This window comes from Pagrus major, chromosome 14 (genome assembly GCF_040436345.1).
Source record: "Pagrus major chromosome 14, Pma_NU_1.0".
NCBI classification, from domain to species: Eukaryota; Metazoa; Chordata; class Actinopteri; order Spariformes; family Sparidae; genus Pagrus; species Pagrus major.
The window spans coordinates 23060880-23088737 of NC_133228.1; the positions used below are offsets into that span (position 1 = coordinate 23060880).

The window sequence follows — 27858 nt, forward strand, 5'->3', positions numbered from 1 at the left end:
CATACAGGTCAAATAAAACCCTAAATTTGACTTGTATTTGTGCCAGGATGTTTGTTTGGCATCTCAATAATTGTAATTGTTAGGTTAAAAAGAAAAAAAAAGACAACTTCTACTCTTTTTGTGTCACAAAACTAAATAAACCACATCTTTAAAAGTTAAACACAATTAAACTTGTTTGTTTAAGATGTAATGTTCATTAAATACTCTCAAAAATTAGCTTTATATTTGTTTTGCCATAATCCCTGATGTAAACTGGAGTGTGTTTTACTGTCACAAGTCATTATAATGTTTTAATGTATTTAAGTCTTCTATAGAATCTATAGAAATATAAGACTCGGTCACCAGGCGGCGCCATTTAGCAACATATTATCCATCAGCCGAAGTGTTGAGACGAAGAAAAGATTCACTTCTTTCACTCAAAGCCATTTTATTATCAGTCCAAGTGTAAAAAACATGAGGCACACACATAATAATACTTTTCTATATACGCTTACAAATTCTTGGATATACAGAATGTACAAAAGTCACAAACCTCTTCTCGTAAAAATGCTTTCTGGTTTCATTCTTTAACAGTCGAATACAAAGAAAAGCGTCTGCATAGATGAAGCGTGAAGTTCAACTCTGTGTGACTGTTCATGCAAAAACACTGCAGGTCAGCGTCGACCGTAAATGAACCCACAGTTTCACCTGCGAAAGGTGAAAAGTCTCTTTATGTTTGTTTGTTCCCCAAAACTGACGATGGGAAAGAAGTTAAAACAGAGTTGATGAAAACTTTAAGATCAAAAAAATCCTGTCTGACGGCATCAAATCAGAGGAATCCATCTTTCCTGTGTCCTGATCTACGGAAGCTGAGAACGGCCACGATTTAATTTTTACTTTTTATTTAAGCCACAATAATCATTTATACCATACTTCCATTCTTCTGTATATCTCTAAGTACGTGGATAAGAACCAAAGACCCAAGAAGAAAAAAAGAAAAACAATGCGAAAGAAATATTTAAAGACAAGAGATATAAGTTTCTAAGTTTTCTATATTTCTATATTTTTCTGTGGCATGGCACTTCTGATCTTTGATGAAGTTGTAAGAAAAAACAGAAAACAACCTTTTGTTTTGTTGTAACAACGAATAACTTCTCTTATCTTATCTTGAGATAATGGAGCTGTTTTATTTTTTGTAAGATGACCTCTCAGGGCTTCCGTACTTTTTAATGATACAATAAAAGAGGAGACAAAAGAAAAACAAAACAAAAGAAAAAGAGAAGAGAAAAAGTTTGGAAGTGAATAGTGAGAAATGTTCGGACTCATTTGTGTTGTGATTAATTGTCCTAATTGTAAATTTCTCGGGTTTTATTTGTAATTTGTCAGGCAATAAAGAAGAAAAAAAAACAAGACGATGGCAAAAACATAAAATAAAATGCATTACAAAATAATAATAATAAAAAAAATCATAAATGTGAAACTCCAAGTTTGGCCGTTCTGGGCTTCCACATCACACGGTGTAAGAAAACTCACTTTGTCATTCCATCTTCTGTCTCTGAGACAAAGATAGTTTGGGGTGCAGAGCAAAAAATTTACAAGGCAGCAGTTTGCAGGACACGAGTCCAGACACACACACACAGACACACACACACACACACACTTGCAGTCAACTAAACACAAAAGATTAATGAAACGTTTCTCGAGGCCGGGACAAAAAAGGAAGCTGAGTCAGGATCAAAGATGACTCGGTCATTACGAGAGGAGAAGATGGAGGAGATGGAGGAGATGGAGGAGATGGAGGAGTGACGAGTGAATAAGTTGTGTAACAGGAAAAACCACAGAGTGTGGCAACTTCTTGAGATGAAACATCTGCGAGTACAATATTCAAAAAAAATGTATTTGGCGTTAATTCTGTACAGTATAAAGTCATTTAAAAATCTAACTATGATCGATCAGTATGATACAAAGGGACAATAGCACCGCTCCCACAGAGACGGGACGACGTCTTGTTGTGTGAAATGTCGATAAAACGTTTGTTGATTTGCAGTTTGAGGGGCTGTAAACTATCTCCACAGCTAACAGGACCAGGCTAGCTCGAGTTCAGATCAGAGTTACGGAAGTAAAGGTGCCGTCAGCTGTTTGCATAGATAATGTGACTTGATATTAAAAATGGATTTAAAATCCTCCTGGTTGAATCATTACATGACAAATATTTTAACATAGAATGTCTTTTGCAGAGTTATCTGACCAGTGAGCATTAGCATCTGTTGCTAGCATCACTCATGATGTATTAAAGCTGAACTACTTGGACTTTTTGGCCACTTGGGGGCAGCAGAACAAGCTGAAAACACATTTTAACATGATTATATGTGGCTGTGTGTGTCCCACCGTTGGCACGGCCAGCTGAGGTGGGAGAAATCACTCTGATTGGCTGCTTGGCTAGAAGCGGATTGATGAATGATTTCACGTATTTGGTGCGTTGTCTCAGCGCAACTTTCTCGATTAGAAGCGGCTGTATTAGCGAAAGTGGTCGGCAAACATTTTATCATAACAATGTTTGGTACATCCGTAGTCCTGAGTCTAAAGGTTTCCGTTTCTGAATGACGGATACAGACTACCGCCACCTGGTGGTAGGGAGAAGTTTTTCCTTTCACATGGGCGCAGAACGATATTTTCAACGAGACATCGGGACGGTTTGTAGCAACGAAACCCGGAAGAGATGTTGGGACATCTCCAGTCCTGTTTTTTGTAGCCAAACCAGGTATTTTAGGCCAAAACACTTCTTTTCCCAACCCTACACAAGTTGTTTTTGTGCGTAAAACCTAACCAGAGCACACACAGCTTTGTCACAACATAAAATAAAAAATGAACCCAAAGAAAAACCCAAAACTTTTCAACACATCTCTGGTTGCAGAGATCACTAAACATCTCTGGAGTTACTGGGAGCTCACGCTGGGTGTCTATTGTCCCCGAGGATAATAAGTTCAGCAAAGCATGACTGCAGACAGACAGCGGGTTCACCGGCTTCAGCCTGAGCCATGACACCCTACAGTGTTTGTACTAGTGTAGGCGTAGAAACACACCTGACAGAACAGAACAGAGTCGAGGTGGAAGCAGACCAGAAATAAAATATCCAGCCTTTGATTTTAAGATGATTGTTTTCTTTACTTAATAGATTTTTCTTCCCAGGTCCAATCTGAATTTGTGTACAAATCCTTTTCATATTCAACACGTTTATCCTTGAATTGATTATTCTGGATAATGAAAAGTCAAACAAATGCAACGTGCAGATCCCGATCCTGGATTGTGCTTTTTTTCCATAAATGTAATAAAGTTTAAATGTTTTAAAAAGAAGCGTAGTTTGGGAAGTACAAGTCAAACATGTTTCCTGTGTGAAGGAGCACATTCTGGATTAGTTTCTGGTATATTTCTGCCTTTTTGACACCAAAGTTGGCTGCCGACTGGCCCCACAAATGTCTGCTGATCTTGTCCCAAGGAAGTCTTTGCCACGCTGACATCAAACAGCTTTTAAAAACTTGGAAAAGACGTACAGGGCGACCTCCTGGTGGACATTACGAGTAGAGCGAGGACGTTGTCGGGTCTGATGTCTTCTTTTTGGTGTCACAAGTGTTTCAAAGCAGACACCAAATGCTTTGACGTTGATTTCCTTTGTCACACTTCTTCTGCGGACGAACTGCCGCAACTATTCACTCCACAATCCTCTTCTGTGATTTGGGAACGAGAGCTTCAAGTCGGAGCCAGAAGACATCGTTCAGTTCTTCCTCAGGTACAGATCGTTCTGACGTTCTATCAGTTTTACTTCTACGGCAGAACTTTACACAAAAAATAACAGCATGTTCTACACCAGGGTCTAAAATATTAAGGATTTAAAGTCATTTACAGTTACAGTCTGGCCAAAGCCAACATTCAATCTTTAAAAAATTAATTAAATACAAGTTCTCCCTTTTCTTACTGTTGCATAATAGACGTGCTGAAGAGTAATAAAACTGATACGTGTTTGTGCATACGTTTAAAATAAATGTAACAAATATATTAACAAGATAATTAAAGACTTCTGGAGTTCAGACAATCAAAGTTAAAGTTCAGCTCGATCTAAAACTATCCAATAAACTGTCGTATAAATGATTCAGTCCGTAGATACAGCGAGTTAAAAACTCTGAACAGACCTGCGATCGGTCTATAAATGATATGATGACGATGTTTACAGTCTCGGCCAAAGAACAGAACTTAAATCTGTCTGGTTATGTTTTATATTTTTCTTACTGCCAGGAAATCCTCTGAAAAGACCAAAAAACAACAACTGTGAATGTGTCTTCCAACATGTTGTGTGTGTATTGCCTGATATATCTTCTTCTTCTGTGCTATAGAGCTGCATTGTTGTCCAAAATCTATTAAAACTGACTCAATCCCACATGATCGGTCCTACTCAATAGGTCCTTTTATTAATTTTTCAAGCTCATTTGATAAAAACGACAGCGACCTGCTGTTTAAGGAAATAACCTTTTTAAAAATGAAACTAGATATTTGTGAGTCTTTGTAAAGATTTGCGTCTTCAGAAGGAACCAACGGGTGTCGGGAGGTCAGGAAGTGTTGAGAGATGGTCTTTTCATTCGATATGTTGATAAGAAGAAAAATACAGAATAAAGCCTTATTGTTAAAATATTCTCAGTCAGAGATATAATTTGTCTTCCATCTTCCAGCCGCAGTAAAAAGCCCAAGTATCCTCTAATAAATCTACCCATTAGCATCATATATTAGCTGTTCAGGGACACAAACATATTTATTAACTTTGTCCCGGTTGTTTAAAGGTCTTCATTTCCCAAAAGCGCCATTTTGAATGAAGTATAAACTAAAAATGGACTCTAATTTAAATGCTAAGTTGTGTTTCTACATGTCACGAACAAAAGGCAGTATTTAATTGGCAGCCTGAATGATTCAAGTACAATTTTATAAAACATCAACTGACGTCATCGATGGTGTTTCTGGAAGCTTCTCGTTAAAGAAACACGGCGTGTTATCGGCTTCACTGGAGTGTCGCAGTGTCACGGAGGTCTGTCGGCCTCGTTAAGATAAAAGATTTCTACGTAAAAACAGAAGAAGATCAACAAACTGATCAGTCTGTCAGCTGTTGGAGCGTGTCGACTGACTTCGTGTCTACATGTCAGCCTTGACGAACGAAGCGAACATCCCATCCTCCTGCTCCAACAGAGTCTCAGGTTTGTCGTACTCCAAAATGTTCCCTCGCTTCATCACGATGACCAGATCATGTGTTAGGATGGTGTGGACACGGTGCTGGAAAAACAAACAACAATGACGATTAGGTTGTGGAAATAAATGGTAACGTCGAAGAAATTATGGCCTCACAAATCTCCATAAAGAGCATGCAGTAGTTTGGTTTGATACCAACCAGGCGGTCAGTGGCAGTAAGGCTTCAGCAGACCCAGACTCAGCCAGGAAAAGTAGCAAAAAAACAGAAACAGGTGGAAAAATTGGAAGGAGGAGAAAAGACAGAAGATCCAAAGTGGTCTGTGCTGATCCGGGTCTACTTGTGAGTCCTCACTAGCACACTGAAGAGGCTCTCCTCCTGTGATAGAAGGTTGGAAGCCGAGTCACTTTCCACCAAGATCCCTGAGGAGAAGACCAACACCTGCTCGGCCTCCAAGATAGAGGACACTCGGTGCTGGTGGAGGGACGAAGGGGACAGAGAGGAGGACAGAAAGGATAGAAGACACCGAGGGGAAAGGGAAAGAAAAGTGTGGAGAGCACAGAAAAGGCGAAAGAAGGTAGATAAAAGAAGAAGGTGACAGGAAGAGATGGAGGAGTTAGGGATGAAAGAGACAGAATAAAATAAAAGAGAAGATGGAAAAGAAGAAGATGAGAAGATGGGAAAGGGAGGAAGAAGAAATGAAAGGAGGGACAAAGAAAACAGAGGACAGACAGCATCACAGAGAGAAAACAGTCAGAAAAGGACTCTTCTAGATTCAGTATGGAAACACAGTTAGTGTGAAAAGGTCAAAGGTTCAGGAAAAGGATGTTCAAAGCATCCTGAAGGAAAATATAACGTGATGGATGCACATGAGGCTCAAAGATAAGAGCCACATATCTGCATCTATCAAACCTGGAGGCTCAGCGAGCTGCAGGACTGAAACCTGCTGACAGGCGACAGAAAGCTGAAAACTTACTGCGATCGTAACGACCGTTCTGTCTGCAAACGCCGTCATCACAACTTTCTGTAAGATGTTCTCCTGCGAGGACAAAAAGAGATGTTAGAGATATTATCTGAAAGGGAATAATAATAAAAAAGAAATAGATTTTTAAATCAAAGGAGATTTGTACAGTATCTGATATCAGACACACACCGTGGCCATGTCTATAGACGCTGTGGCTTCGTCCATGATGAGGATGCTGCTCTTCCTGACGAAGGCTCGAGCCAAACAGAAGAGCTGTCGCTGACCGACGCTGAAGTTCTCTCCACCTTCTGTCACCACCGCGTCTGGAAGTACAAATACGCACATTCAGTATCACAAAAAATAGTATTTGATTCTTCAAAACTGACTTTTGTTGCAATAAAAACTCATTTATGTTGAGATGAGGACATTTATTTGAGCACCTAGTCCTCCAGGCAGAGCTTTCACCATGTTCTTCAGCTGAGCGATCTCCAGCGCCTCCCAGAGTCGGTCGTCAGTGCACGTCCTCTCCGGATCGAGATTAAACCTGCAACAAGAGCGCAACATCTTGTGTTTTAGTGTTTGTAATGGCCGAATGAGGAGGCTGCTGAGCAATAACGTGAAGTACGAAGTTAAATAAGAGAGCTTTAATGTATTCATCACTGATTTAGTGCAGCACGTGACGGACATGCACATGTGAAGATCATTTCCAACAACTTGCACACATTTCTTCATCGTATCTTATCAATTTAAACATGTGGTATTGAAGAAGTATCTAAATGCAGATACTTTTGACAATCTCAGTGTTTGTGCAGAGCAATTTAAGACGAAGAGGCCAAAAAAACAAAAGCACAGAGTTTGTAAGATACTTTCTGATGTCTCCGTGCCCGTCTCTGATTGTTGGTGGAGACATTTTTAATCGTTTAAATTCTTAATCGATTAATCATTAATCATTAACATCCCGAGCAGCCGCTGTAGAAATGTCGACGAGCTCAACTGGACCGATCCCAAACTGTTAATACCACGATATGTAAATATGAGACCCAGGTTTTAAAACACCAGAATTCCCCTTTAAAAATGCAGAGCTTGACATTTTAAATTGGGAGATAATTCAGAAAATATTGCAGAAATAGATAAATAGCTAATTTCTCTGTCACACAGACATGTTTTTATGCTGTTGTTGTTGTAAAGGTTTAATGTAACACACATAATCACGACATGACAAAGCTGCTGAGCGCTTTTTATTGAATCTGTGTGTGGCAGAGTGTCAGAATATAACAGCAACATCTAAGATAACAGTGTGAAACAGTTACTGTCGACCATTCACCCCCAGGCTTACGTTCGCATAAACAAGAGCCGGTGGAAACGCCAAGACACACACTCTCTCTCACACACACACATTTATCTAGAGCGCCGTATCTGTCCAAACAAATATCACATGCTCTTTGTCTTTTATAACAAACACAGAGTCACTGTGTCTTCTAGTAACACAAACACACAGAGGTTGTGAGTGTGTGTTACAGATTAGAAGAAGGAGACAGAAAAACAACGCTGGGTCCTTCATCCGTCCAACGACCTCGTCAGTTCGTGACGTCTGTGACAAAAGTCAGATTAGGTCCAAGACAGAGTTCCCACTGTGTGTCCAACCACTAACCCCACAGCTGGGACTTCATGTCACCATGTGACAAAATGTCTTCCAGGACAAAAAACACTCAGACTTCATTTCTCTCTACTTACTTATTCACTTTCACTGCCGCAGTTTAGATATCACTCGTTATAAAATGTCACTTCTGAGGTTTTATTTTATAGAAAACTGAGCTCGACATGTAGATGAGTATAGTTAATTCATCAGTGTGACACCCAGCTTTGGTTGCTTTCAAGAGCCAAAGTCACATCCTCTTTTCCGTTATTACTCATTTTTGTGGCTCAATATCTCGTGTTAAACAGCCGGTTCGAGGTGCAGATGTTGCGTTGTTGTTCCGCCTCATCGTTTTGTACAAAAGGTATTTGACTACGTGAGAATGAGACTCATAAATCAATCATTTATTTACCTCACCTGTCTGCTCTGTTGACTTCTGCCATCAGCAGTACGTTTTGTAAAGTCAAAAACACACCTCACACCATTTTGGATTTATTTTTACCCCTGATTCTGTTTTCATAACAGCAGGTGAGCCACGTGTGGAGGGAGCTCGTCATTAACTATGTAGCTTATCTAAACAATCAAAACCAACATGGTACTGACTGACAACCTGGTGCATTTACAAGGTTGTATGCAACAACAGAGGGATGGTACACCAGAGGACATCTCTCTCTCTCTGTGTTTTTCTGCAGGGCATGTTTGAATGTCAGCAGACGGAGAGAGAGAGCGAGGGGAGATTTTCCACCTGTTATTAGTTAAAGGCTATAATTGGTTGCCAAATATACCTGCCGTATACCTGAGTAAAGTCTACGTGTGGTAAAACACTGGGGTCACTGTTGTTCCTTCTGAGCCAGCAACAAATGTAATAACAGAGCCGAAGCCGACGTCTGTGTAAAACTGCGACCCATCGCCGGGAGATTTAAAAGCAGCTAGCAGCAGTTAGCAGCTAACGCAAAGAAGTAGTGCAGCAACTGAAAACGACTGCGCCTCGTTGGGAAGACAACGAGGTCCAGGAGCTCTGTACTCGCCGATGAGTACGAGATCAACCGTCGTATAACAGGGACAGTAAGCGATTGTCGCTGTCGTGTTACCTGTCACGACCATCTTTTGCATGCTGTCTAAAATCACACACTGGGTAACTGTTGTTGGTTCGGTAAAAAGAAAATTGGTGTCCGTTGCTGCGTTCCTTTGTGATCTCTGTGTGAATAAATGAGTATCTAGTTCAGCTAGTTGAGCTCTTTCAAGCTGTTCCTCCTCTTCATGATATCTGCCCACATTCTCTTCAAATTCCATCCTTTAAACTTTTGACCTGAAACTGCCAAAAAAAAAACACTTTCGGCCAACCTCGCCAAGCTGGTGACGTTTAAAAATAGTTGAGTATTGTGGAAAACACAGCATCAGCACAACTCTGCAGACTTTACTTCATTTTGTCATCGCTGAAACCTCCCTTCAGCTTCAGACGGATGATTTGGAGAACAAACAAGGCAACAAACGAGCCCCCAAGGTTTATTATGATCTGAACAGGAAGTCAGTGAGGATGAAACAGGATCTTAAATCTTTATATTCAACAGGATACACTGAATCTTTGTCCGAGTGTGCGTTCGCGTACCTTATCGATCCGCTGAACAACACGGGATCCTGGAGGATGATGGAGAGTCGCGACCTGAGCGTCTGCAGAGGAAGCTTACAGATGTCGATCCCATCGATGACGATCTTCCCTGCAGATAATCAAAAACAAGTCAACATGTTTATTTCCCCTGTAAATTTAGGTATTTTAACTTGTGGCTCTATGGGGATTGACTCGCTTTTGGAGCCTCGAGTGGCCATTTGAGGAACTGCAGGTTTCTGAAACGTACTTTTAATGTAACTTACAGGTCCTTTATTTGCTATTTTTAAACTGAATTATCATCTTAAATTTTCCCCTTAAAACTTAAAATCCTTTACTTATTCTCTGATTCATAAATATATTTGTTCTGTTGAACACAATGTGATATTTTGGGGGTCGTAAAAATCGAGAATGTTCTGTTCAGTTCAGTCAGGAGAGGTTTCACCGGGACACTGCTCTGGTTTTATTTCACTGCTTTATAAGGAAATGCTGCTGACACACTTCTTAATTTACTGTTAAATGAAATGTCTGCCCAGCTGTGTGTGTGTGTGTGTGTGTGTGTGTGTGTGTGTGTGTGTGTATGGAAACAGTGACTGTGTAATCTCATCTTTGTCTCAATAATCTGTTTAGGAGCCGTCATCTTCACCCAGACTAAAAACAGAGCTTAACGATTACGACTCGCTTTTCAAAATGTCGTAAATAATAAAGACAGGTTTAAGACTTCGTGACTGCCATCTTGAAACAAAAATATGACCCAGAGCCTGGAAATGTCTGCGAGAACATGTGCCACGTCTTCGGCTGTGCCCCTTATTTTAATCCTCTGACTGAAGAGTCTACTTCAGGTCCTCTTGTGAGGAATTTAAAAGTGAAACAACGCACACGAAGAACAAAAAGACCTTCGGATTCTCACTCAAAGACCTGCGCAAGTGTTTAAAAAGAGCTGAAACACAGGGAGGGACGGTTAAATAAACATTTTCTTCAACATAAATATACACTACTGGACTACAGGACGGACATTTAGAGATGGCGTCTTCTGGAGGACTTTAGTTTGTCTCGTTTAATGAATGTGGATTATTTAAAAGGTCGATAATCAAAGAGAAAACATCATATGAACAAAAAGAACAGGTTGAAACAAGCTAATGCAACACTTGAGTCGACCACGGAGTGATAAACATTTCGGTCTAATGTTTCTTAATGTACAGGTGAGACTAAACATTTCTTATATACTATCTGTCGAACAGATGAATGGGGCACGTTGGTAATGTGCTGCAGTGAGCAGGAGGAACTGAGAGGGAGCAGATTTACAGTTTGGTTTACAAACTGAAAAGGTTTATGATGACCACTTTGGAAAGGAGCTGTAAACTATGAGGGTGATTAAGTTAAAAGGGCTGGAAATAAAAAATACGAGCATTGTTAGATCCATTATGATGTCTGAGTGTAACACTATAAATATTTCTGTCCCATCCAGTCGTTACTGTTGATACGAGAACACATTTCCCACAAACGATCTTCCTTCCTGTACGTACGACGGTACAGCACATTGACAAGAAACAACGTTTGCTGGACCGCTTTTTTACAGACGATATCTTAAAATTGTGTGTCACTTGTTTGCTAACAGTCTTCTGGTAGCCCGTCTTTGCTTTGCTTCTTTGCACATCGCTACCGCCAACCAGTGTTTGGTAACGTTACTTGAAAGTAACAAGATTACTGCCATTAAAAAGTAACTTGTTACGTTACTGCGTCTACATGCATCTACTGAGAAAAGTAATGCGTTAGAGTACTTTAGAGTTACCAAACATTACGGTAAAGCCCCTTTGCAACTCGTTGAACTGTGAACTTGTCCACCAGTTGGTCTGTAAAGATCATATTATGATCGATCAAAAGGTATAAGTACCCAATTTATTCTAAAGTACATCTTTTATCTGACGAGTGGATCAGAGGAAATAGCTGAGAAGAAACAGTGTTGCGTTGTGTTGAGGAGGTAAAGTAGAACTCAGGGTGAAGAGGTACTCGAGGCAACAGTCCTGAGGGGAAGTCCTCCAAACAGACAAGAGATGATCTTCAGGATCACTCCCTTTAATGAGACATAAACACACTGAACCACTGAGAGGCAGCAGGACAAAGAGAGACGAGAGAGGCCGCAGGAATAGAAACCAAAGATGAAAGAAATGGAAAATCAAAGTGAACTCTCTCTCTCTTTGTTAACAGTGTGACAGGAGACAGACCCACCTTCAAAAATATCCACCATGTTGAAAAAGGCCAAGGACAGAGACGACTTCCCGCTGCCCGTGCGACCGCAGATTCCCACCTAGCAGGAAGAGGAGAGAGCCAATGAGCTTCGGCGTGACACAGCTGTGAGACATGAGACACCTGCGTGATAACAGAGTGGCAGGGACGTGCCGAGTGTGGACGCAGTTTGGTCACTAAGTGTCAGCTCACAGGTTCTGGAGGCACTTGGCTGTGACTTCAAAGGAAAAGTCCACAGTTACACAATAACTCACCGTCTTCTTATTAGCGTTAGACATTCCTCACTACTTTAATTAATTTAAACAATATTTACAACAATATTACATGTAAGACCTGAGTGAGAGATAAATAAATGCTAAATGCCTTACTGAGTGAGTTACAGGATGATTTAGGATGCTTTAAAATGCTGCTCAATGATGTTTATGGATGCATTTGTTTCAGAAGCAAGTTGCTGTTATTTGGCAGTGCCTTTAACTTTACTTTACATTTTAAATTTGATATAAAATACACGTTAAGATGAGGGAAAATCCAGTCCACCAGAAACCAAGAGCATGGTTGTGGATTTGACAGGAGCAAGGACTTTAATTAATTTAATCTCAGACTCAAACTACTTTTTGGAGGAAGCCTCAAGCCTTCAATTTGTGCAGCAAAATTCTGCGGCCACTTCAGACCAAAGATATGCAATGTATGTTCAATATCCAGCAGTTATTAGTTCTGTTTTCTACTCCGGAGGGAAATATCTGCCATGTTTTACACCAAAATTCATATTTTATTGTGGATTTCTTTGTGAAGGACTGGGGTTGGATGTTTGACGACAGTCCAGGAGGTGACTTGATGCACTTTCTCTGCATTTGAATCCATTTATTACATGTGTATTTATACTGAGTAGTGTTACCCAAAAAACATGAATTAAATGATAAATGACAAATATCAAATATCACCAGAGCATCAATACCTGCCTCTGAGGAGTTACTCCACCACTCTACCACACGCTGATCATTGCAGCTGTGTGCTCTCTTCACATCGTCGTGTTAATTACCTTCTGTCCTGGTTCGATGTACGCGTTGACGTGTTTGAGCACTGGCTTCAGCATGGGATCGTAGCGCACACACAGGTCCTGGATCTTTATCTCACCGTTCTGAGGCCAGTTCTCAGGTACCTGCGAGGTGTCTGCAGGGAGAGAAACAACGGGAGGGTTTATTTCACCTACTCTCAAAGACACTGGACCAGACAACACCGCAACACAAAACAGACCACTTACTGCCTCACCAGTTGTCTATGTTACAGTCCAGTCTGGTGTAAACAGGAGCATATAGAGCATATGGAGCAAGTCATAACACTGCAGATATACAGAGCTACAGTTCTGCTGTTAAAGTGCTGCTGAGATTCTCCACTGACACCACAAACATATTGTTAAAGTTTTATTAAAACCCATGATGCCTCATCACTTTAACACCATGCTGAATAACGTAAAACCAGTGCCAAGCCTCACTTTCACTTTGCTATTCGACCTGCTCATCAGGCTGGATTTTTTCCCGCAAAAAGGAAGCGCGTCTGCTCAACCAAAACAGGAAGAGGCATAGTTTTCCCCGGTCACTATCCCCAGGTAACTGTGGAGCAACTGGAATAACTGTGGAAACTCTAGAGAACAACGCTGATGGAGGAGGCAAAAGAAGGCGAAGAGGGAGAGTGATAGAAACCGAGGTAAAACAAGAGTGAACGGAGTCATTTTTATGCACAAATTATCAAAAGTTTTGCACAAATGATCACAAGATGACGGCACTACGTGAAAAATGAAGGATTATGATTCTTTCTGAGGGGAACATGAACGCCTGAACCAAATCTTAAACAGTTTCATGGTTTCATCCATTTTTAGATATTTTACTCTGGATCCTTCACTTTGCATTAAGCAGCTGGATCGCATCGGTTTCGGTTCGGTTCATGCCCTCAGTTTGTAAAAATGTAATATCCAACGACAAGTGGAACTCCCTCCAGCGCCACTGTGGACAATGTTCAGCTGTATTTGAGGCTGAGTAGAGTCCCTGCTGCAGCTGAAGGTAGAAACAGTGGTGCTTCTGTGTCACATTATTCATATTACCACACTGACAAGATAAGAGGTTCATGGCTCTGCTGCAGGCTTCGTTTAGTTTGTTCCTCCCTAACTGTGAATGATTTTTCTACGTTTATCAGTTCGCTGGAAGCTTCCATGATGTCAGAGAGGAGGAATCTTTCTGTTTTCTGTCACTCAGGGGTTTTGGGGTTTGTTTTATGGTTTAATGGGTCATTTACTGTAAGAGACAGGGTTGAGAGGACGAGTCAATGAGACAAACGACCCTGAAAGAAACATTATCCTCAACTCAGCTTTCCTCCTTTTCTAATATTTTAACAGAATCTGGAAGAAATATCTATTCTCTCTTTTTCTTTTCTCGGTTTTCTTTTCACCTTCTTTGTTATTTCCATCCAATCCCTCAAGCTCAGGAATTGTTTTTGTTTCCAGGAATAGCCGCTGCGGTTCAAAGTGTTTTCCCTTTTTTGTTCAAGTTTCGAAAAAGATTCGGTTCGGCTGGACATTAGTAATCTCTGTGGCACCCTGATTAAACGGTTCAACAATGAAAAGTGTCGATGTTTTGTTATCCGACCTGCCAGGAAAAAATTCCAGCAGCATTTGTATCTCACCATAGCAACAGCACATCCCATAAACCCGAACTGCTTCTGGACTCAACAGATACTCGACTGCCCACACACACACACTGCGCAGTTACAACAAGACCTTCATTATCGTGAGACCAGGTCATTGTGTTCAAATCTATAAATCATCGTCTTAAAACGCTTTGTACTTGGATATAAAACATATTTAGACGTGGTGTGAGCGTAATCCGTGTAATGATTTGTCTAAACGTGCGTGCGTGATGACTCATGGAAGGCTACTGCGATTACATCAGACACATTAGATAAATGAGATTTGGAAATTCTGTAATGCAGCAACGAGATACTTCCCGACATTTTGGCCACGTTTTCGCCGTCTGAAAAACCAGAAGAGGTTTCTCCTCTCGGAGGTTATCGGGGTCATCACGAAAATGTCAAAACACAGCGAGACGTGTAATTTCACAAGCGCTGCCAAGCTGAGTCGGGTTTTTCTGAGATGTCGTCAGGATTTAAGGTTAAACAAGAACTCAGTTACCCATATTTCCCTCGTAGTTCTCCGACTCTGTGGTGAGGAAGCTGTTGACCTTCTTCACAGCTGCCATCTGGACCTCCAGGTCTGCCAGGTTCCTCACAACCCAGTTCAGGTAGTTGGTGACCTACAGGGTGACACGCACACAGACTGGATCATGTTTCCACTATTAAGATAATGTTTATATCTAGAGTGAGAACTATGGCTGAAATAACTCACTCAGGGGGAAATGAACTGGGTCTCCCTGAGTGACCTCCCTTTCTTCAGGTCTCTCTGAGTTTTGTCTCCTCAAGTTATTCATCAAGTGTCAAAATATACAGTATTTTACCTAGAAACCAACTAGCAGTCAATTCCTAATGCTAACTGAGACTCTAGCTGAAAAGTTTGATTAATCAGTTTGTGGTACACACCTTGCATTATGTAGGTAGTATTGTAGTATGTATTTTAAAAGTACATTAAAGTACTTTGAAGGCAAAAAGAAGATATCGTGGCTGTTTTCAGGGCCAAATCTCACAAGTGTTTGTTTAAAGGAGCCTCCCTGAAAGTACCAGGGCAGCTTCGTGCACTGGTACTTTATACAAACACTGATTGTGATTGTGTTTAATGAAACATGTTAATACCATTTTCAGCATCTTATAATGAACCAGACTGAACTTTTAACATTAATAAAAGAATATTTGTCTAAAAACATACAGCAGGTAGTGCAGATTTGATTAAACTCTCCTGAAACGTCCCTTTAAAGTACAAATGGAAAGTAATCAGATGTATAAAATGTAGACGAAGGGAGGGAATAATCGAAGCTAAGTACCGTAACAGGTGTCTCCAGTACTTTAGTAGGTGATCAGACTGAAAACAAAGTGACAAAGAGAAAACTCACAGTGAGGGCGTATGTGAGTCCGAGGCCCACCAGGCCTCCAGAAGGCAGACCGTAACTTAAGCTGCATATGGAGGCTCCTGCTGCTGTCAGCACGATCACTGCTCCAAGGTAGTCCTGCACAGAGAAGACGAAGAGAGAGGAGATGTTTACTCACAGAGCATCATCATTCAAAAGTTAAATTTATATTTTGTTCATCTGTGGCAAAATCAATAAATAGTAATGTGAGAAGTCCTCATAAAATCGTTCCTCACCGTTCGGACCTCCAGCCAGCGGTTGGCCGCAGACAGAAACAGGTAGGCTGTGTTGTTGGTGTCCGTCAGCTCCAACATTCGCTGTTTGAAACGAGCCTCGTGTCTGAAACAAACATTTCAGCACGCGTAAGATACACAACACATCCCTCCGTTCTGCTACGAATCTCTTCATGAACTCTGTGGTTGATGTTTGTGTTTAACCGTTTTTGTGGCAAACCAAGAGAAAGTCTACAGAAGAAATAAACACTCATATAGAAGAATAAAATAGTCTCAAGGTTTTATCATCATCTGTGTTCAGTAGTCGATCACTGCCATCGAAACCAGACTTGGTTTGGAGGGAGACCAGAGGGTAATGATAATGGGAACTATCCAGTGATTGCCAAGAATCTGTCTCAACACCAGATTCACTGTTTCTGTGTGCGTGTGTGTGTGTGTGTGTTTGTATATTTGTGTGCATGTGTGTGTATGAGGAAGAGGAAGTCCTCAGGGAGGCCAGAAGAAAAAAAGCGTGAGAGCTGTTTAATGTTGGATTATATCGACGATGGGAAAGAGGGTGAGGACAGAAATACAAGAAGAAACTGCTGCTGTGCTGGATCCACTAACATAACTTTAACTACAACAAGAGCCACAACGAAAGCTTCTGTCACTGCAGAGTAAAACCACAACTACTGACAACAATACAACAGCTGCTGACTCTACAGCAGCTGCTGTTACAACGGCAGCGACCACAATTAAAATGTTTATCTCTCATGGCTACTATCAGTGTCGTCATGACACTACTGCTGCTACTAACCACTGAAATGTGGACAGGGTGAGCTGGGGATTGAATCTCCACTCCTGCAAATAATGGACGTAATTATTTTAATGTGTTTGGCGACAAGGATCTCTTTGTGCAGTCATATTGTGAGGATGTAGAGCGAGCTAGGAAAGTGACAAGGACAAGCGTGTGGGTGTTTGTTTGTGTGTTGTACCTGAATGCTCTTATCGTGGTGAGACCTTCGGCCGTCTCAGAGAAGTGACAGAGCAGAGGAAGCTGCGTGGAGTCATCAAGGTCCTGGAGGTCCCTACGAGAGAGCGTATTCATAATATGTATATCAGTTTATATGCAGTTTATTATGAAATAACATCTTTTTTAATTCGTCAAACTTTTTCAAAATATTCAGGGATTAAATAATCTTCAGTTTGCCAAGAAGTGCTTTGTAAATAAACAGAACGCAGCTCTGTTCTTTTCTCAGTGATGACGGCGACTCAACTCTCTCACAAAGAAAACAGCAGTCATCCCCAGGGCCGATGATAGGCTGCATCAAGGGGTTTCAGTGTGGAGGCAGGAGAATATATCCACATTACATCACCAAAGTGGACTGGACAATTTGTTTTCTGCAGCTCTGGATGATGATTATTGCCTTATTTCAATAAAAAATGTCAGTTTTGCTTTTGAGGATTTGGTCCGTTTATACATATGTTTCTGCAGCACAGAGCCTACTAATGGCGTTCACTGTTTCTGGTTTATACTGCAGGAGAATATACTGACTTTCTTACAGGAGTTGACAGGTTTCAAACTGATTTTCAGATGTTAAAGTGCCCCTAAATTCAAAAGATAATATTTCTTCTATGTTTCCTGCAGCGAGAAAATCCTCTTACTTGATCTAACTACATTCCCAGATCTCTTTGAGTAATAAAAATAAAAATAATGTACTCTATCTTCAATAAATACACTGTGGACTCACTTGGAGGCCACCCGGAAGTACTTCTGGATGAAGTAGAAGGCCACCGCCAGAGGAACAAGGGCGATGAGAAAAGCTGGAGTGATGGAGGAGATGACCCCGATGGCTGACAAACAGAGCAACGTGGATCTCGTCAATGACTCCAGTGTCGGAGGAATATGCTGAGAGAAACAGTAAAATTCAGAGATTGTTTGTTTAGTTTACAGATAAGAGCATAGAAAGACATAAATACCGCTAAAAATATGTAGTATAGTTAAAATATGTTGTCTACTGACCTGGTCTATGATGTTGGTGTCAGCTGAGAATCTGTTGAGGATCTGCCCCAAGGGAGTGATGTCAAAGAACCTGAACAGAGACAACATAAGCACATCAAACAATAACTGCAACACACATTTTGGTTTTTTCTTCCTGCTCTGACATTTAAAAGGTCATGTTACCCAAAGAAGAAACCCAAACAGAAAAAAGCTGCAGGCACGGAGACAGAAAGCCGAGTCAAGTGCAGTCACTTACTGGAAACTCACAAGTGTTTCCATGGAGACTTGTGTTTGTGAAGTCTCCTTTCTGAAAGCCAAGTCTACCGAGAGTATGTCAACATTTTTCACTTCATCAGATAGTCACAACATCCAAAAAGTCCTGATGAGCATCATGAGGTCTTCCTGCTCTATCTTCATCCATTCTAATTTAAGTGACAGTTTTTGACGTAAAAGCAGCAAAGAAACATTCGGTTTTGCCAAATCATGAATATGAGAAAATGCAGAGTTTTGGCTCTTATAGTTATAGTGTTCGTTTGTGTACCTGATGGGAGCGTGGATGATCTTGTTGAGCAGGTTGTGGTGAAGGTTGGTGGCTGCAGAAAGACCCAGAAACTCCACAGTGAGAGAGGTGATGAGGCATAACGTGATGCCAGCCGCACACAGGATGATGAACACCGGCAGGTAGTACGAGTCGCTCTGGGAGTCACACACAGTAAAAAATAAACAAAACACACCATTAAAAAACAAGCAATGTTTAAAATCTGATTATTATTTTCTACTCGACAAATATTTGTATTCATCAATACTTCTCCACATGCTAACACTTAATTTTACCGGTCTGTAATGTCTACAATAATTTTCTACTGATGTTAAAGAAGTTTCTTGGAAAAAAATATGTGATTGTTTGTTAAATAAAGAAAAAACAGGAGTATATTTGAAATAAGAGCTTCATTTAAACTCATATTTAGACATATTTTTTTAATTGTATGTTTGAAATTTCAGCAGACCTATCATGCACTGACTGACTTATTTGTGTTATGTTAAGTTTACAAGACAGGATAGTAATAAAAGTAGATGAATAAGCTAATTCTGGCAATTTCAATCCACAAATAGTCTCATAAAACCTTAAAAAAACCTGTATCAGAAAAAGCCTTGTGAGAAATCTTCTACCTCGGCCTCGGCAGTAGCATTTGTAGGCAGCGTGGTGTTTCCACTGTAAGCAGGGCTGGTTCCGTTAGACGGGTCCGTTCCGGCTCCTAGGCTCTGATTGGTTTTGGAGGAGGTCCAGATAGCCAACCAGTAGTCGATGGCAACGATGACGGAGTGTTTGAGAAGCTTCGAGGACACCATCATGAAGACCATGAAGAAGCCACCAGACGACAGGTAACACCAGCACACCTGAGAGAAAATGAAGGAGCAGGAGAGTCAACATTTATATTCGACAAATTCTTTGGGATGCTCGTAATATTTTAACTTAATCTTTTAAATGAGGTTTTTATTTTTATTAATTACCTTCCATGGGATCTTTGATCTCCTGTTGGTGGTTGTGGACATGTTGTCATCATCTTCCTCCTCCTCTTCTTCCTCTGATAGGAGTAAAATCAAGTATTTGACAAATGATTCAGTCAAACATTACACAAAAAGAAAAATTTCACAAAGCCTTGAATCCTCGCATGCAGTTCTTTGTAAGAGTCTGTCACGAAACAGACGACTCTAAAAGGTGGTGAATCATCACCTTCGTCCTCATCGTCAACTTGGTTCTTTGCTTCTCTGGAGTAAAACGCTCTCCTCAGTGTTTTCCTCTCTAGCATCGTTTGACTGTCCTGTTGTATGTCCTACATGTAGAGACACAGAGGATCACAATAGAAACATGACAGGCTGTTTGTGTCAGTAAGTAGACGAGCACTGAGTGGTTCAAACATGGATCATTTTAGGGAAATGTAAGTATGTTGGTCGTCCAGATTTGGAGATGCGTCACTCTACCTTCTCCAGCTCCTGGTCTTGTCTGTTCATCAGCGTCTTCCAGTGATCGTAAAGCTCAACGTCATGAGTCTGAATGTCCTTCAGAGTCCCATCTCTGAGTACAGAGCCGTCCTTCATTGCTATGATCTGGACAAGACAAAGATCTCCAGATGAAGATGAGGCTTGACTGGAATAAATACAGCTCACTGAATGGATTATAACTACTGTGTGTGCTCACATAGATTAGATCAGTTTCTTACCCAGTCTGCATGTATGAGGTACTGCAGTTTGTGTGTGACCAGGACTACAGTCCGTTTATCATCCTGCAGGAACTTGAGGATCCCTTCCTGCATCAGGTGATCGCTGAGGTGGATGTCCAGCGCTGAGAAGGGATCGTCCTGTGAGACGCGACACAGAGACACGTTTAACGCTTTGATTCCACCAGTACAAGATGTTTTCTAGGCCGGCAGGAATGAGAAATCAGACAGTTCAGCCTGTTATTAAAAAAAAAGAAAAGGTGAAGTGGAGGAAGAATATTTTAATTCAAACTATTACTGAATCACTTCCTCTAAATGTTTACAGTCAGTTGTTCCGATGAACTTACTCATGAACACATACGTCTTTTGTTGCATTAACGTCCATCTTGCTGGGCGGGTCGGTGCTATAGAGTTTATGCTATAGTGTGCTAATGGAGTTCTTGTTATGATTAATTAATGTATTTCGTGATAAGTGTGCATGATGACGCACGTATCAATCCTGAGATGAGATATGAAAAACCCCAGCAGCTTCACTTTCGTAGCGAAATAGTGTTAATTGAATAAAACATTCCCTCCTCATCATACATGAGACATTACAAAGTGATGATGGCTTTTAATGTGGAACGTCTGCTTGATAAGGAAAAGCCTGCGGTGGCAACAGGAAATGACGCAACTCCTCTGAAAGATAAACACATGACGGCACGGTGGAGAGAGAAGTGAGGAAGAAGCAGACGCCTCCTCATCCCAGAGGCCGGCGTGTACTATGTGTTGTATCATATAAACAATCATAAAGAAATGTAGGAGCTAATGCAGTAAAGAAAGGGTGGAGTAGTACACAAAGTCAATATCAACACTGATTCCTTCCTTTCAGCATGTTACTGCACAGACATTAGAGACAAAGTCATCTGTATATTCAATCTTTTGTCTTAAGAGCTCACCAGGAAGACGATGTTGGTGTTCTGGTAGAGAGCTCTGGCCACACAGATTCTCTGTCTCTGACCTCCACTCAGGTTGATGCCCTGAATCACAGCAACACATGATGAGAGATGACATCAGTGCAGCACCAGAGATACATAAAATGTCACAAATATATCACAAATGTCCCATCTTTGCATCTTTAACAATGTAAATTATGATAAATAATCAGTATATTAAATAATACGTGAATAATGTGTATACCCGCTCTCCAATTTCAGTTTGGTCTCCAAAAGGCAGCAGGTCGATGTCTGGCTGCAGAGAGCAGGCGTCAATCACAGCCTTGTACCTGAACAACACAACATACACGCCGTCATCACAGGTGAACTTCAGATCAGGAAAGAGCTCCATGTCTTCTTTGGTTGGGCTCAACAGGATGACGTAATTAAAAGAGCAATAGTCGAGCCTAAATGTTTGCAACGTCAGAACTTATCTTATCGAGTTTTTTTTCTGAATTTTGCTGTCTCCATCAACCTTTTCTGATGCAATACTTTAAAATCTGCAGCTAAATACTTTGATGGGTTTTTGACAATTAATATAAGACACATACACGTCGCAATAACAGCACCAATGAACATAAAAGCACTTCTTAAATCATCTGTAATTGATTTTACCTCTGTTTATTGAAAGGGCTGCCAAAGGTGATGTTTTCCTCCACTGTAGCGTTGAGCAGCCAGGACTTCTGGGTAGCGTAGGCCACAGAGTATCTGTTCTTGCTGAGTGCATCATGGGAAACAGAGTCAAACAGACAGGTGAGAACTACGAGCATTGTGTTCATAAAGCTTTAAAGAGCAGCAGTACTGATCTTCTATCACCGGTCACTTTTATGACCATTACAGTCGATTCCTTTGAGTAATTATGAAATGCTCGTTTAATTTTTAGGTGGAAGAAGAAGTCATTTGAAGTTTTCAACAATGGCAACACAAGAGCAAGACCCCTTCGCTCTTTTGTCGATATACAGCGTGCTAAAGATGCAAGAAATAAACACTCAATACATTTTAAAAATCCAATTACAAAATCACTTGTTCAAAGACGAAACTATACACAGTTTAGTTGTAAAGTTAGTATCAGATCAGTTCTCCTGTTCTGTCCAGCTTTATATAAATGCGACACCCAAACATAAAAAAGGAAGAAGACCGGAGGGAGGATTATGTTTTGGAAGATGTCAAACTCCACCGCAACATTAAAAAAATACTTTGTCAGATATGAGAGAGAGAAATATGGATCATGGGTCGGGTTAATGATGAGCAGCAAATCATCAACAACAACAACAGCAGCAACAACAAAATCAACAATCACACCAGCAACAGCAACACAACAAAAATAGTAAACATCAACAAGGACGACAACTTAAGCACTTTGCTGGGAGTCTGATCTGATAGTTGTGTTATTTTGTATTGTGTTAAAACATATCCACTACAGATATACTTATCTTATCCTTTGTCACTTACATATGAAACATTAAATACAACTTAGATACAACATTTACAAATGTATTGTCTCAAATATATTTACACATTTCTCCTCTATGACTGTAGTGAGATACAGTGGAGAAGTTTAGACATTCTCTCAGTATTATACTGTATCTCTGTGTATTACTATATAAAACATACCTGCAAGTATCGTGTGTCTATATCTTTGGTCCTCCAGCCCAAATTTATGAGTCTTAAAGAAGGAAAACACCATTTTTGTAAGGCATGATTGGGTTTGTAATTGTAATGGTAACGACTCCCAGCATTAAAAAGCACAAACCAAACCAGAGTCAGATGAACAAATATCAACTCAATGGGAGAAGAGCGACTGGAGGAGGAGAAGGTAGTACACTGTGAAGGCTGATGCAGTTGTTCCTGAACACACACACATATATTAACGTAATGCTGCTGTAGCAGAATGGTTGCAGAAGCAGGATAGCACAAGGAGTGTTTCACTGATTGTGAAGCAGATACTGATGCTTGTATGCAACCAATCCAGATTGGATAACTCGGAAAATATAAATAACTTTTTTGTGGCGAAGTGCTGAGGATGAATGAGGAGTCTCACAGCAGAGGAACGAAGCTGCTCTGTAGCCCAGTGGTGCAGGACTAGAACAAAGTTTACTTGTTCAGAAAAGTTCATTACAACCCCAGAGGTCATATAAATGTTTCTATTGTCTCTCTGCTTAAATAACCCTCTCTGTTACCTGAGTGTGTGTGTGTGTGATTGGCTGCAGGTGTGTTTGACTGATTGTAGGTTGTCCAGGGAGCTGATTGGTTCCTGCCCCGAAGCCAGGAGTTTAAAGGCCGGCTCTTCCCAGTTCCTGTGGGCTCTCCTCTCTCAGCCAGACTGCCAGCATGTCTGTTTGTGTGTGAGATGTGTTTTTAAATAAAACCTTTTAAAAATGCTTCTCTGCTGGTGGTGCTTGGGTGATGGGAAGAGGGGAGTCTCATTTTCATGTTGCGCCAGGGTTTCCCCTAGGCCCTGGTCGTAACAAGCAGCTTTAATTTTCTTGTTTGCATAAGCGAGACACTTCACCATTAAAGACTCCAACTGTGGAGTTTCTCAGTGACCAAAATACTGAAAGATCTGTTGAACTTTGCAGCTTCAGGATGTGAATGTGATGCAGAAAAGAGTTTGAAAGAATTTATGAGTTGATAAAATCTGTAGATAAAGATTCATTCTGTAGAGACTAAAAAACAAAAATGTTTGCCTGATTCTTTAAAACAGAACATTGCATCCAAACTATGCCTTTAAACATCAAAGCCACACAATAACACAAAGAAGCTAACTGATCGAGGCACCGGTAGACCAACAACTTCCGTGTTCTGCGGGGTAAAATTAGTGTTTTTTTCAAAAGGAGTCTGGTGGCTTTGAAGACAACGATATATCAGCTTAATTTAATTTGTTAAGGTCTGTCTGAAGGCGAGATAAAGCGGTGAAAATGTTCTCAATTTAGCAAACACTTCCGCTTCAACAACTGATACAACGGGCCTTTCTAGGTGTCTAAAGTACAGTTTAATTCTGCCCACACAGTACATTGCTCAGCACTCCATCGGTATTCCTGTCTGTTCCTCCTACTAATGTGATATACTGTGATGACTATATCAAAACTAATAAGCTAATAAAAACAGATCAAGCCCACATGTATGTGTCCACGAACAACACAGCCTGAGATACTGGTAGAAAACAGTACTTTCTTCTAAGAGAGCCACAGCAAAGATGAAAATGAAGTTAAGTCAGATGAGAGCAAAAGGAGGAGAGGGTGAACGAGGGGTCAGAGGGTCACTTCACGTCTGAAAAAGGAGGCATGAGACAGGAATAAGCGTAACGTGTACCTCCTGATGTCTTCGTCAGACTCCTCTGTCTCTGACCAACTGTCAAAGTCACGTCATTGTGTTAGAACGAGCCTACTGCAATCAACTGTGTGTATTTTTGTGTGTTTGTGAGTGGAAATGTGTCATAAAAAAGAGGCAAAAGGACAGAGAGAAGGAGAGAGAGACAGCTAAGAGCGACAAACTCCGAAAGACGGAGAAAGAAACACAAAAAAATGGAAGAGACGGACGTGTTTTCATGCCAAACCCCAGATAATGAAGACATGATGTGAGCCTGCCAACTGCTAATCGAATTAACCTTCCCACCCAGAAAAGAAGAGCCATGTAAGTGATGCAGTCATTGTCTGTCTGTGATAATTAGGTTTTGTGGCTTCCTCGACAATGTCTCATATTTTATGAGCACCAGGGAGTGTTTGTGTGAGTGTGTGTGAGTGATAACTACGTCCTGGGTTAAAGGATTACGTATATTCAGTAGGACTTTACAAAATTAAGCCCAATGAGGTTTTTCTCTTACAGAAGAAGAGACTGTCCTGGTTAAAACTGGACTAAATGCTGTTGAAAAGTCAACGTTTTTCAGGTGTAAACATTACAAATATGTGTTGTTTTAACAGCTTTTAAAAAACTAAATTCTGGGTTTTTGATTCTGGGATAATCTGCTTGCATTTCCCTGCTGGTAACACATGTGGTTTAAGCCAGTTAAACTTGCTATGAATCACTGTAAATCAGATATAAACGGATTATAAACGTAAATGTGAATGATTATGGTGTGTGTAAATGATTTGTTTCAGACAGAAGAGACAGGAGAAAAAAGTACCTTATGTCCCATTTGTGGGCCATCTCACAATCAGGCGGCCTGATGTGGCAAGAAGGCAGGAGGTAAAGAGATAGACACACACACACACACATCCATGTATCACGTGCGAACACAACATACACACAGACACACACTGCAAAGGTTAGTGTGCAGACCAGGAGGCTACAGCTTCTCTTGTGATACAGATGTGGATCTAACATTTTTAACCATGAAAGTAGAGATGACTGATAGAAATTCAAACTTCCTGTAAGAAAAAATGCAACGGACATTTCCAAAAAGTAAACTTTTGAGAGGTTTTTGAGTTGCAGGTATGAAACACCCTCTGCTACCTGTTCATTAACAACATCCTTTGAAATATGACATATTTCTTCACCTGTCTGAGGTAAATTTACATGAAAATGGGCACATTTTCTCTCACTGTTTCGTCTCCATATGCCCCAAGGTTGTATGAATACGTATATATTCTCCTGAGTACTGATTTAGTGACTCTAACTAACTGTTGCTTTGTGTTATTGCCGGCAAATGTGTTGAGAACATACTCCTCAGAAATGTCATGAAATATAACCGTGACCGAGTTTTCCATCACTGAGCGAGGAAGCTATCAAATCCAATAACACTAACAGTCATTTCATTTTATTACAAGCATCAAGTAGACGATTCAATCATACTGGAAACTGATCTGGGAGACTCGATGCTAATGGATACATTAATAGTTCATGTCAGTTCTTCTTAAAATGGAAGTCTTCCACTTTGCACACACAAGATAATATTAATTTAATATATGTTGTTATTACCAAGCTTTGTACTTTATCCAGCAATTACTTTAAAATATAGAAGGTGTACTGTATGTGATCAGAAATGTGAAGCATGTAATAAAACAGCTACGCTCACAATGGGTTTGGGTCCTGAGAAGAACCAAAGCAAATTCTGGCATAATGACATGAGATACTGCGTTCTGGTGAGTGTTGTTGTAATTTCTTACTTGCTCCAGTAGACTCTCCCCTCGATGGTCTGCATCTCGCCCAGCATGGCCAGCAGCAGGGAGGATTTCCCACAACCCACCTGGCCCACGATCATCGTCAGCTGACCTGAACAGATAGAAAAGGGTGAGAAAAGTTACTGTTGGCGTTTGAATTTATTTTATTTCATGGAATTTCATCTATCTTTAATGGCATGATGTCTACATTTCTAGGCTCATTTTTTTTTATTTTGTCTTTCAAATCCGTTCTATAAGCTCTTTTATTAACTGACTCTTATGTGAATCACTACCTCTGCACTGCGGTCCCCAATTGTTCTGCATCTCGCCCATATTTCCTTTTATTCCTATTAAGACTAAAACTATGACTTAATCTAAAATAGCTGCCAACATTACCACTGCTCTAAACTCAAGTCCAACTAAAATAGTCCCTTGAAAACTTGAGGACCGGTGAAAATGTCCTCACTTTGAAAAACACACTCGCTCTGAAACACACACGCTACAGTTACTGCATATGACATTACACCAGCTCTTGGCAGAAAAACAAATCCTGTTTGTCTTAGTAGTAGCATGACTGGGATAGCAGGCAAGTCACCTCCCAGGGGACGATGCAAGTGTGTGAGTGTGAGTGTGTGATATACTACACTGTCCATCTGTTGGCAGCCTTTCTCAACATGACCTGGTCTCCTGACACTTGGTATTTCAGTGACATCGCTGCAGCGTTACTGTAATACTGTATGTTTCATTCACAACGTAACTGTGTTCTTACAGCATGAGCATGAATTTCACACTGATGGAGTACAAAATTAAATAGATAATAACCTGATCCTTTTATCATGCTACTACCTTTGTCCTGCACAACACTCAACCTGTAGCTAAACCTGAACTAACTAGGCCAAAAAAATAAACAGCTAGTCTCGATTATTAAAGATGAATCTGTGATGGAATACAGACTAAAGAAATCATATTCACTGTGTCACAATTATCCAACTTTCAGAAAGAAATCTACTTAAACAGGCTGCTTACAACATTAGCGACAAAACAACTAAAAAATATTTTTTTGTTTTAAGCATTTTTTTTTTTGCATTTACTTGCATCAAATTCTCTAAATTTTACTGGATTAATTCTGATGAATTGCAGAATCTAAGCTTGGCTATAAGTGTTTGGAAAGGTTAGTCCTACCTGTTGGGATGCGGATGTTGATGTTGGACAGCGTGGACAGGCTGCTTCCCCAGGTGAAGAATCCATTGCTCACCTAAACAGAAACACAGCGAAGAAGAAGAGAAATTTAATACAAAGATTCATCTTAGAAAAGATCAAATAAAAAGTATAGTATAAGTATAGTATAACTAATGTTTTGGATTCCTTTAATCTATGTAGTTTTGTCTCGACATTAGTTGTCACTGTGCAACACATGACTACGTGCTGTTTTCTTGTTATGTGCTGACCCACCAGAGAAAACCCTGAATAATGTCCTGACCCCGAGTTTAAGAAACCCTGACTTTGAGTTCACTGGTGTGAAATCTGCCGAGATAACTCTAATACACAAAGCGGGACACATACTGTGCTCATGGTATGTGGGACTGATGGCTGAAGTCATCCTCTGACGCACTTCACTTGGATGTA

General features: G+C 40.5%; 1 protein-coding gene across 1 annotated transcript in view; it reads right to left on the reverse strand.

The window, feature by feature from the left end:
- Positions 1 to 864: 864 nt before the first annotated feature.
- Positions 865 to 27858, reverse strand: part of abcc9 (ATP-binding cassette, sub-family C (CFTR/MRP), member 9) — a 45182-nt gene continuing 18188 nt past the window's right edge. The window contains exons 17-40 of the mRNA XM_073480498.1: positions 27415 to 27487; positions 26239 to 26344; positions 21749 to 21850; positions 21339 to 21423; positions 21098 to 21178; positions 20163 to 20300; positions 19924 to 20049; positions 19676 to 19775; positions 19453 to 19526; positions 19111 to 19338; positions 18482 to 18636; positions 17962 to 18031; positions 17690 to 17847; positions 16934 to 17026; positions 15963 to 16065; positions 15712 to 15825; positions 14841 to 14961; positions 12699 to 12829; positions 11642 to 11720; positions 9416 to 9524; positions 6611 to 6714; positions 6360 to 6493; positions 6183 to 6245; positions 865 to 5292 (exon numbers count right to left, since the gene is read on the reverse strand). Of these exons, the coding sequence (XP_073336599.1) occupies positions 5155 to 5292; positions 6183 to 6245; positions 6360 to 6493; positions 6611 to 6714; positions 9416 to 9524; positions 11642 to 11720; positions 12699 to 12829; positions 14841 to 14961; positions 15712 to 15825; positions 15963 to 16065; positions 16934 to 17026; positions 17690 to 17847; positions 17962 to 18031; positions 18482 to 18636; positions 19111 to 19338; positions 19453 to 19526; positions 19676 to 19775; positions 19924 to 20049; positions 20163 to 20300; positions 21098 to 21178; positions 21339 to 21423; positions 21749 to 21850; positions 26239 to 26344; positions 27415 to 27487 (2685 nt within the window). The 3' untranslated portion in view covers positions 865 to 5154. The remainder of the gene's footprint in view (positions 5293 to 6182; positions 6246 to 6359; positions 6494 to 6610; positions 6715 to 9415; positions 9525 to 11641; positions 11721 to 12698; positions 12830 to 14840; positions 14962 to 15711; positions 15826 to 15962; positions 16066 to 16933; positions 17027 to 17689; positions 17848 to 17961; positions 18032 to 18481; positions 18637 to 19110; positions 19339 to 19452; positions 19527 to 19675; positions 19776 to 19923; positions 20050 to 20162; positions 20301 to 21097; positions 21179 to 21338; positions 21424 to 21748; positions 21851 to 26238; positions 26345 to 27414; positions 27488 to 27858) is intronic.